General features: G+C 31.2%; 1 protein-coding gene across 1 annotated transcript; it reads left to right on the top strand.

Annotated features, from left to right (window-relative positions):
* The first annotated feature begins 3,067 nt into the window (after positions 1 to 3,067).
* Positions 3,068 to 5,869, top strand: LOC110714211 (ras-related protein RABA3-like). Its single transcript, XM_021892700.1, has 2 exons — positions 3,068 to 3,717; positions 5,037 to 5,869. The coding sequence occupies exons 1-2, from the start codon at positions 3,476 to 3,478 to the stop codon at positions 5,500 to 5,502; spliced, it is 708 nt and encodes a 235-aa protein (XP_021748392.1). The 5' UTR covers positions 3,068 to 3,475; the 3' UTR covers positions 5,503 to 5,869.
* The last annotated feature ends 6,641 nt before the right edge of the window (positions 5,870 to 12,510 follow it).

The raw sequence follows: 12,510 nt of genomic DNA, 5'->3' as shown, positions 1-12,510 counted from the left end.
ATGGGTATATTATTCGACAGTTTATGTGGCAAGCATTTAGGAGTACTAATTTAATTTCGACATTGCAAAACAAAACAACGAATAAAATACTAAACTTTCGTAACATAATTAACATATACAGTATATACAATATGGTTACGAAAATAATAAGTAGATGAAAAACTTTCCTGATACGGATCTCGTTGTAGCAATTGAGGATTCTCTATTCTTAATATGTTCACTTTCTAGATTAGTCACATCTCACATACGCCACGAGGAGACCGCAACCCACTTAATTCCATTAAAGGAATATGGTCCAACACAGATCATGTAATTCCAACAAGAATATGGTCCAACCATTAATCTTGTTGTGAATTTTGAAATTAAACAAAACTATAATTCAAGTAACATAATTGCACGCAAGATGCAAATCGCAAAATTTGGATTTATATTCCATTCAATTTGTCACTTTGAGAGAGATCTATGGTGCTGATAACGTGTTGTGAAATAATGGGGAAAGATGAGAGATTGAGAGAGAATTAATCTGTGTATATTATTCTATATGATAAGTTGTATATATACATACAATATATTAGGGTTTAATTGGATAAGAATATAAACCCTAGATTGTTCCGGAATAATGGATATCCACAAATATTTCATAACATTCAGTATATTTTTTAAAAAATAAAAATAAAGCCCACATATATATATATATATATATATATATATATATATATATATATATATTAATGGACATAAAGGCCATATATAGGGGAAACTATAATAAAAAATAAATAAATAAAAAATTTACGAGTACTATGAAATCTACCCAAAATTACAACTAAAAAAAATCGGGGGTAATATATAATACGTACTACCTATTATATAGGTGAAGCTGGAAAGTGGTTGATCATCTTTTCAAACTCAATTACGCAAACAGGCCTTTCTACCTTTGATTATTGGGCTCTCTCAATCTCAAATACGGCTTGTTTTTGGGCCTCCTTAAAACTCAAATGTCCAACATTATTTTGTTTTTTTCCAGCGATCCCAGTCCCAGCTAATTGCAGATCGTAAGTCCACTTTATTATAACGAAGATCCATTCTGGCCTTGTGGGCTAGTTCTATATGGGACATCTTTGTAGATGGTCCGAAAGAACTCGCACCCCATAAATAAACCATTTGAATTACTCCGTATCATTGTCAAGATGGTGGAAAACTCATTTTGTTATGATCTTAAAGTCATAATTTTAAGCCATCAACTACATATATTTGAAAATAGAGGATTTTGTAATTTGGATTATCCTTTAATAACTTTGCATGCACGATACAACATAATGCGAAGAGGTTTAATTAGGTGATTAGAATTGATCAAATCTAATCAAGTTTGATATATATGGTGATAGTGAAAGATAATAAGACCTAATCAGATATGTTCAAGTGAAAAAGATGCAACCTAAAAACTTATAACTTGGCCATATTACACTTTTAAGATTAGACGACATTATGCCAGAAGACATAAACAAAGATGCATATAAATTTTTTAAACTCTGCTTCTTAAACACAAACATAAATAAGATGTGAGACTCCATATAATAAAAGGGCATTACGTACTTATTAGAGGATTAAGACAAGACATAAATCTTCAATAGTACTTATTTTAGCCGTATGGAACTAGCCAATTCAACGGTAGGACATGAACTAAAGAAATTATAAAAGTTTTCCCACTTCAAGTTGAAATCTTCGCAAGTAAGGAAGTGACTTGTTTATCATTTAGAACAAGTTTAAAGTTTAGACGTTTTAGTATGTCAAAAAATGATATTTAGTACGATACAGTACTTCATATCATATTCTTATAATTAATTAGCAAGTTACTCACACGAGTCAAACTACGGAGTAGTACTCGACCTACTCATATTAATTATTAAACAAATACTTGTAAGGCTTAATATCTCCTATTCCATACAAAACAACAATTATCTATACGGAATACTTTAGGAAGAATCAAAATCTCATCCACTGAATTAACCATTTAATGTATGTATAGGCGCTGGAAATTGTGCTCAAGAGTATAGCAATTGAAGATGTACACATGTACTGCAGCATGCTAAAAGTTCTAAGAATTTTCAGGAAAACAAAGCCAGCCATGAAAATTAGTAAATGCCTCAACATGGAATGTCTCAGATCTTAATTAATACCAGGCTAGTTTATATCCAAGTTTTATAATTAGCATCTTATGATTATCTTATAAGGCCCCACATTTTATTTTGTGTTACTTATGTTAGAGCAATGATAATTTAACTTCATTTGTATAAATACTACGAGTATCTGTCCTAGCTTTTTCCCCTAGTTTGTGTATTGTAATTATCAGAGTTATACCTGTATATAGCTGTTGTACATTCCTCCTTAATAATTGAAATCATGGATCATGCCCAATCATCCACAACCAAATTTTCAATGTTAATATCTTTTCGGATAATTTTGTTTTGGTCTTTTGGATATTATGTGTGTCGTTAATGTCATGACATTTTGACAATTCATATTCAACTTGAAATTGTGATGAACATACATACATGGCCTTGTCGATTCATCTTGAACATAGGTGAAAAATACTTATATTATGAGAAAAACTTAACTCACTCAATAAAACGATTCTTGCCTTAGATCCCAAAAGTTTAACCATACTTTAAAGATTCTAATTTATAAATTTATTTTACTCTGTACTAAATAAAAAATTATACAAATAGATCAAATTCATTCCATATAAAGCACATGCTCTTTCAATTCATATGACATTTCCGGAAACATCACATATTTGTATTCTAATGGTCACAAACTCACAATTATATAAACCTACTTCAAAAGTGAAAACCAAAAGGGCAAGTTCCTCTAGGGCTTAAGTACAAAACTCCAGATATATAGGCACAAATCAAGCCACAAAATAAACTTTGGTAAATACATACTCTGTATAGTACAAACAACTCTAGTGGGCCCAAATCCAAAAATACATGTCCCAAAAGCATATACTACTATAATTAAATTAAAAACAGAATTATTATTATTATTAAAGTTGAATAAGCTGATGCAGGTAACAATAATACGGGGTAATAGGCTAATGACAGATAGTTGACAAACCAAAAACAACATTTACTATTATGGTTCAACATTAAATACCATAATTGATACTACTACAATAGTGGGACATGACTCAACACTTGCTTTTCCTCTTCTCTTCCTTTTTTTCAAGCTTTTTCTCAATCTTCTTTAAATTTTGTTGTTTTTCTGCTCTCAACAAATATATTTTGATGGGTCCTCTTAATCTTTATACTTGCTCCCACTAAATATGTACTTATATATTCATTTTTCAACTATATAGTATATTCTTGTTACTTACATACTTGCATAAAAAACACACATGTTCATCTTCTTATTATTGCATAAGATAAAGTATATAAGAAGGTGATTCTTAATTTTATTTTTTTTTGGTTAAAGAAAGATGAATAGAGAGATGAATGGGTATGAAGATGGGGTGAAGGAGATGAGAATAGATTATGTGTATAAAGTAGTTGTGATTGGAGATTCAGCAGTTGGAAAATCTCAGTTACTTGCTAGATTTTCAAAGAATGAATTTTCTTTTGATTCAAAGTCTACTATTGGTGTTGAATTTCAAACCAGAACTACTACTATTAAATCCAAAGTCATCAAAGCCCAGATCTGGGATACTGCTGGCCAAGAAAGGTAACCTTCAATTCTTTCTCTTCAATTCAATCTTGCTGCTATATTTGCTTATGTTTCCAAGTAGTTGTTTGATTTACGCGTTTTCAATGAAGAAAACCACATAGTTGTTTGATTGACAAAAACACGGGATAACAAATTAAACCGACTTTCTAATTTAGTGGATAAGTTCCTATGGTCAACAATGAAATTATTATAGGCGTGCTCTAGAGGTAGTTGATGTTTAATTAAGTGCGTGGTTCTACTTAGTTTTATCTATTTATGGTTTTAGGATTAAAATATGAGTTAGTTAGGCTAAGTCGCCTACTGTTAGTTGTCTAACTTGTTACATAAATAGACGTATGCAATAAATGTATAAATAACTGATTTAATAAGCCAATGAAATAAATCTTATCCCTGCATTTTGGCACTTGGCAGTAGCATACTAGACAAGTGTTTGAGTCACATCTTGTAGTTACGTAGTATTTCTTCTTTATCTAAACCCTTGCCTCCAAAAACCGGAATTTTCACACACATGGTCGACATGGAAGAAAAACTAGACCATATTTACGCCTAAAACTAGTTATCAATTGAATAAATTACTTTCGGGTTCTTTTAATTGCAACATTTTGACTTTTAAACCTGACAATGTGAAATGCGTGTTGATTGTTGATGAGTATTTTTTTTAACAATATGCTTCAAACATGATTCTGATCTTCTAGATATTTAGCTAAACTGTACTCATGTTTTGTTTTGTTTTTTTATTTTAAAAAAAAAAGCATCCAATGCCAGTATGCCACACATCAAACTGTATAGCATGATACTGTACACTGTAATACAGTAGTCAGTAAAGACTGTTTAAGCTTGTTTAAATAAGGTGAAACATTGATCCATATTTGATAATGTATTAATTGCAAATACAAATTTTAATAAGATGTTTTTAACGGCCATAATTTTGTCGAATATGTGATTAATTACAGTAGCAAACTAGACTAGCAGATCAGCTTCCTGATCCGATGTCATTCTTTAATGAGACAATTTGTATATTAGACAGTTGTTTACATGTAATCTCACACCATTCATATATGGATGGACCTCGTTTAAGCCACATTCCTAAAATTCAATTTTATACTGTACTCTGTATTAGATTTATTTGCAAGTTCATTATTACATGCCCAATGTATGTTTCATGTATGTTTTGTACTATAAGAAATTCTTAGATGGTTCGGGACCATCAAATAGTTTGTACACGTAGAAGATTAACTCCATTGGAAAGGGAAAAAAATTACAAATTTATGATGCATATGAAGCTGATATTTACAGTATTTGTTAAAAACTTGAAGGTACAGAGCAGTAACAAGTGCATACTACAGAGGAGCACTAGGGGCAGTAGTAGTGTACGACATAACAAAGAGGCAAACATTTGATCATGTAGTAAGGTGGGTAGACGAGCTCAGGGCCCACGCGGATAGCTCGATCGTGATCATGCTAATCGGAAACAAGGCGGATCTAGAAGATAAACGGGCGGTCCCTACAGAAGATGCAGTGGAATTTGCACAAGATCAGGGCTTATTTTTCTCAGAGGCATCAGCATTAAGTGGTGACAATGTGGAGAGTGCATTCTTTAGAGTACTTGAGGAGATATATAGCAATATGGCCTCAAAGAAGGCCTTAGACTGTGATTCTCCTAGAGGTAACCAAATGAATGGCAATGGATCAGTTACATTACAAGGCTCGAAAATCAATGTCATAGCGGGGTCTGATCTCGAGATCAGTGAGATGAAGAAGTTGTCCTCTTGTTCATGCTAATGCTTGTGATTCAACAGTTTGTGGATTTTTATGCAAAGTTTGTTTACATGGGCATGGTGAATCAAAGGAAGCTGTAAAATGTGGTTGTGACAATTGTTACGTTTTGGGATAATTTGGTGTGCTTCACTTTGAAGTTCCATTTTGGGGTAGTTGATGATTTGATCTCCTATTTTACAAGAGAATTTTCTAATGTGGTCACAAATAATCACATTTGATAATCATAGGTGTACAATTATGTGAATGTTTTCTGTACACTAAGTTGATTCTTAATCCAATCTACAGTACTACTCAATCCAATCTAATGACAATTTATTTGTCATAAAATTCCATGATAAAAGCTAGGTTTGTGTACATGATTTATTTTTCACCCCCTTTCTTTCTTTATCATTGTCCAATTTAAGTGACCACATAAAATACGGAGTTCTATTTGAATTCTACTGGTCAAATATCACGAGCATTAATTCAGTCTATGCGAGAAACAAATTACGTGGCTAACACCATTTGGAATAACTAGAATGCCCGGGCGCCCATGTAAACATACGGAGTACAAAATTAGAAAGGTTTGTGAGTTCAAGTACAGGCTTTTGATGATAGAAATAATTGAAAGAAAAGACTTTGCTGTAATTGTAAATAGGAGATGTATGTGGTAGTTGTAATTGATCATTACCATGTGTATTGATCATGTTACTTTATTTGAAAGAAGCTTAGAATGAATTATAAGTACAAATCATAATGAAGCAAAAAGATTAGGTACACCTGGGATGAGGTGTTAAACGAAAGGTGTTAGTTGTCAAATTATGTTAGGTGAAATTTACCCATAGCAAGCGGAATTGCGGAGTAGATGTGTTCAGTCTAACTTGCCCAATCTCACAGTCTCACAAATAATTATGAACACTCTCTAGAGTCAATAGACCAACCAAAATTGGCATCTAGATTATTTTGATTTTAGCATGCGCATGAAATTGCCTTGCTCTCTTGCTAAGATTTTAGATGTTTGTTTTTTCTTATGAGTAGTCTCTCTCCTAGTAGGTGATGCGTTTAAAATTGGTGAAAGTGGATGTATTTTTATTTCCTCTAAGAGGAGATATTAAATCTGTAAGCTAGTCAGCGTACACAAATCAATGGATAATATTTTTGTCTAAAAACATTGGGGAAAAGTAACTTCTAAACTATGCTTTGAATATTCAAGTCATTCTCTACTTGTTTCAATGTGGTACAACTCGCATGTAGTAGTATATTATTCTTAACAAAGATATGCTATAAATTGAGAAAGATATTCAAAGTACAAAGACTAGAATAGACCCGGTCTACAATAACTTATTGTAGACCCAACCTTCTTGTATACCATACGAATGTGATTATATCATACAAGATGTGATTATATTACTACAAAAGTGATTATATCATTTTGAAGCTGTTATATAAATGTATAACTCAAAAAGTGAATTTATCGTTATAAAAAGTATCAAATAGTAAATTACATCATTTTAAAACATGATTTTTAAATTTTATCATCCTAAAGATAATTATATAATCTCATTAACTAGTTTAATATGAGATTATATAATTCAAAATATGACTCACAAAAAGATAATTATATCATCTAAAAAAGTGATTATATTATCCAGAATGTGATTATATTATTTAAAAGTGTTAAATTTTAGATCTATAATAATTTATTGTAGACCGGGTCCATACAAGACCAATTGTATTCAAAGTACAAAAGTTAATTCAATCAATAAAAACACTCATTTACATATGGCATATATCATTATAACCTATTCCTAAAAGACCAATAGGACAAAAGTAACTTCTAATCTAGGCTCATTAAAAGGTCATTTATATCTTGGTCTTAATAGACTTAATTGGCCTGACTCCTAAAAGACCAATAGGACAAAAGTAAACCACTTAGGCCTCATCGTATGGATAATAAATATGCATATGAGGCCACACTATGAAGCCCATATAATTTGATTAACATAGCTTGCACTAAACACTGATATTTTATCCTTGGGCCTATGATCCTTTGTATGCTACGTCAGAACACTCTTAATTTTTTTTATTTTTTTTATTTTTTAAGGCAGAGTACTCTTAATTGTTTGATCAACAAAATAACACATTGATCTTTTTGGGTTAGTTTGACATTACTGTTCTTTTCTGTTTTTTAGTTTTTTGTTTTTCGAAGTCATATGATATATGTCATTTTTTTTAAAAAAAAAACCTGATATATGTCATATAATGAATAAAAAATTTGTCAAATTTATTAAAACTCATGATAATTTTGAAAATTGACAACATAAAAGTGAAAAGACTTTTTTCTTGTTTTCTGTTTTTATAATTTTATTTTTTTTTAAAAAACATAAAATTAAAAACAAAAAACGATGACAAACAAGCCCTAATTAGTAATTGGTGTTGTTTTTATAATGTTTTTCTTGGGAGAAAATTCTATTTCCATTTCAAATTACTTACCCTAATTTTTCTATCTAGGTATTCTAAATTTCTTTCTTTATATTTCTAATAATTGATATATAATTAGGTAAATTGAGACAAACAGTGTAATCGAGTATTAATTAATAGTTATATAAGCATTTATTTATAATGCACAATAAAATTGTTTTGTACTAGTACAGAATAATATGTACTTCGTACAATATAAATATATATATATATATATATATATATATATATATATATATATATATATATATATTTTTTTTTTTTTTTTTTTGAGAGAATGTACTTCGTACAATAGAATTTATTTAAATAATTCAATACGAAATATATTTTTATAATATTAATTTCTAAAATTTTTAATTTTCACTCAAGGATTATATTATACAAAATTATACCGTGATAATAAAAGCAAATATTTCTAGAGTATTCCATATAATTATTGCTTCAAATATATCCACCACTTTTTTTCTTCTAGGTAGAAACATCAATGGTGTATAGACAAAACTAATTAATTAAATAATTAACTAATTAATAGCAATATTGACATCTTAACCACAAACATTGCACACACGTAGCCAAACACTTCACGAAAATGATTTATTTGAAGCTTGAAGATTGACAACTTAGCTTAAAGAAAGTGACCCTTTCTTATTTTTGTCTTTTGTGTATACAAAAATATAAAGAATATTATTCCTTTTGGAAATTGTCCAAAAAAAAAAAAAACTCCATTTTCTAGAATCTTATCTTAAACAATTGAACAAATATACAAAAGGAAAATAGAAAATCTTTGAACCACCAAAGCTAACAAAAATGGATACCTTTTCAAGCTCCATTTCAACAAACTTGCAAGTCCCTAAACCATTCAATCCCCACCACCGTAAACCCACTCATCTTTCACCCCACCACCACCACCACAACCACCACCCTTCCTCCACCGCAAAAACCACCGCCACGTCATCAATCTCCTCCCTCCCACAAAAAGACAACTTTACCCCTCTCTTCTCCTCCTATTCCCAAAAAAGGACCCCCTCTCCTTTATCATCCGCAAGACTATCACCCCCACGCGCGTCAATCCACCGCCGAGCATTAAGTGGATACGCCGCAGCGCTTTTGGAGATATCCCAAAGAAACGGCACCGTTTTGAAGGTTGAGAAGGACGTGAGGAGGCTGTTAAGACTCGTGTTTCGAAACAGCGATATGAAAGTGAGTATGTTTATGAAGGATGAGTGGGTGGAGGAGAAGGAAAAGGGTGAAGTTGTTATGGAGTTTATGGAGAAGGCTAAGTTTGAAGGGCATTTGTTTGGGTTAGTTAAGATGTTGGTTAAAAAAGGACAAAGAGTTGAGTTGGTTAAACAAGTTCTTGAAGAGTTTTTGAGGGTTTTTCATCAATTAACCACTACTTCTGGTGTTATTTCTCATGCTCCAACTTCTAGGTTGGCTTTGTCTTAGATTTTTCATGTAATACTAATAGTTATTATTAAAGAATGGTAATTAAACTTCTTGTTTATTTGGTCATGCTTTGGTTTGATTAATAAGGTTTGAGTTTGATTATCATATGATGTTTACAAGAGAGTACTTAGCTTGGTATTTGTATTCATTGATGTTTATTTTGAAGATGTTGGGACTTTTGTGTTGTGTAATATTGAATAATGGACAGCATTTCTGGTTGTCTCACCTGATGACTGATGTGGTGCCTGTGAGAGTCCTCAGTCCTGACTCTCCTGAGTGATATACAAAGTTTTAAGTTTGTTTTGACCCTTGTGAGTCTTGATTTATATGTAAGCGTTATTGGTAATTATATATCTAGCAATGGTTTACATATATTTGTGTTAACACTCAATGTTATAAACTCATATATGGTGTGTGTTAGTGTGACATACATCTAACCCATGTACGATACACAGATATTTGACACATTTACAAGTATTATAGCACGCAAGAGTGTCTATGGAGTATGATTTGAGAAGTTGAGGTAGAGTAATGACATTATTTCTCATCTCATATTCTTATGGTTAATGGATTCATCTCATATTCTTGTGGTTTATGGTCACTAAGGATCAATCTTGCTTATGTAATTTTTCTTATTTCCCCATCAAGTGGTTTAAGTACATGAGGTGATTTAGGTGAAAATCATGAAACTTATAATTGAAATAAAGCATACATTAGTGCTAGTGTTAGTGGTGTTCCAAATTCCAATGTTTATGTCATTCTCTAATTAATCAACCATCAACCACTCTTAGGATTCCATTTAGGGTTCAAGTCTTAATGTATTTATTGGACTTGTACACAAACATAGGAGATAAAAACACATGGCAAGTGAACTTTTTATTGTTTGGGGTAGAATTACTTTGTTGATAAGCGACAATATAAGTACTTAATTTAAAGAGTTTAGGTTTAGGCATTAGTCAAGCTATGCTGCTATGCAACTCTATTACGGAGTAATGAATTGAAATTTATCTAGCAATTTTGACTGAATGTTACTACTATTAATTGTAAGGGAAACAATTTACTTTATCAATCCCTCTTTAATTTTTTTTTTGATTTGAATTATCTTTACTAATTACAATGTCAACAAAGATTATGTATAAAATATAAGATATATAGAGTACAAAGTACATTCCGTGAACATATTATTGTTCTGTCCCAAAAAAAAAAATAAAAAACATGAGTATTCTTTAAACTTTAAAATAATTATCAAATGCTTTATAAACTTTAAAAATCATGCAATATATACCAATTAGGCGACTACGAAAGCGAATTTTTATTGTAAAAAAAAGGGTTTTTCTCATTGGTAGCAATAAAAGTTCGTAAATTCTCTATGGTAGAAATTTTTTTGTCAAATTATCTTAAATAGCATTAGTTTTACAATTATTCCTTTGTATAGCTTTATTTTATTAAATGTGATATATTAGCCTAAAATACACTAACCATGGTTATGTAATAATAATTTACTAAATTACCCTCACTTAATTTATTGAATGATACCTACAATAACCAAAACCCTCATCACTTCACTGATGAAAACGTTTAAGTTTTTACTTGTTCGATCGCTCAAACTCAAGTGCAATTATCAAAAATTCATCACCTCAATCATCTCAATCTGCAAAAAAAGGCCTAATTTCTACAGTTACAAGGTAATTCCTTCTTCCTAAATTTCAAACAATGCAAAAAACAAACTTTCTGCATTAGATTGCCATGGATGCCCTGTTTTACATATGAACTAATGTTGATGAAGTATGGTTTGTTTATTATGTATTAAGGATTAATCAAATTTTGTTTTTTTGTTTTGCTATTGTGTTTTGATTGTATTAGTAAGTATGAATGCATGGTTATTGAATTGAATATATGTATCTGTGCGTTTATCAATTCAATTTCTCTCCTTTTTTTTTCTTTTTTTTTTTAAAAAAAATAATTCTATTTTAAAGATTGTATATTTGAAATTACCAATTTATTTGGGTATTTAGAATTATATTGAATTCATCTATAATTTTTTTCTTTGCTCTATTTTTCATTGAATGTAATACAATTAGGGTATTTGATTTTTTTTTCTCTTGAACTATGCAAGTTGCAATTGAAAGTCATTTTTATTTGTTTGAAAATTGCAGAATGGGTGACGAAATTGTGTTGAAATTTCAGTATAATAGTGGTGATGTTACTGTTGTCGTTGATGACATTGATACAATAAACCTTATTGATGTGGCTATTGAATACTGGGACAATGCTGTTAAACATGGTATAGTGATGCCTAAATTTTCTAGCTTTAGATATGTGCATGAGATGAAATACCACTATCTGAACACTGATAAGGATTTAATGAGGATGTTCAGTGAGTTTGCTGGAAAAAGTGAGATTTACATATGGGTCTATGATGAAGATAGTCCAACTCAGGTTTTTAAAGATGCTAAGAGTGTAAGGACGACAAGGAAAGAACAAGAGATTAAGGAGAAAAAAGATGCAGAACTTGTCGGGTTTTCAAATGCTAGTCATAGTGGGATTGGGAGGCATAATGATGTCGTTATAGTTCCAAAAATATCTGAAATAGGTAAGCCTTTAAAATTAACACCCAAGAGAGGAAAAATGTTAGTGTCTGAGGGTACCATCAATCCAATTCCAAACCCTACCATTGGCCAAAATAATGAAGGTATTGAATCAAATCAGGTTGATTTGGATGCGTTGGATGATTTGAGTCAAACAATAAGTCCTGTAAGGGCTAGAGGGGGGAGAAGAGGCGGAAGAGGTGAAGGGAGAGGAGGGAGAAGGGGAGGTTCTAGGGGAAGAGGAAGTGGACAATCTAGAGGTTTTGAGTATTGGTTGGGGCTTGAAAATGAGGCAGGAGCTAGAATTGGTAATGTAACATCTCAAACTGAGCATAGACAAGCTATTGTTGAACCTGATCGACCTGAACAACAACCTAAACAACAACAACTGTTAGTTGTGTCATCCCTTTCATCTAAAGCCCTAGTTATGAAGAAGAAAATGACAAAGACAATAGCTAGGAGGAAGGGTTTGATAACTTCAACTTAAGTTTCACCTTCGGTTGCTGGAACATCTAAC

Source organism: Chenopodium quinoa, unplaced genomic scaffold (genome assembly GCF_001683475.1).
Source record: "Chenopodium quinoa cultivar QQ74 unplaced genomic scaffold, ASM168347v1, whole genome shotgun sequence".
Taxonomy (NCBI): domain Eukaryota; kingdom Viridiplantae; phylum Streptophyta; class Magnoliopsida; order Caryophyllales; family Amaranthaceae; genus Chenopodium; species Chenopodium quinoa.
This window is presented reverse-complemented; position numbering and strand designations above follow the sequence as displayed.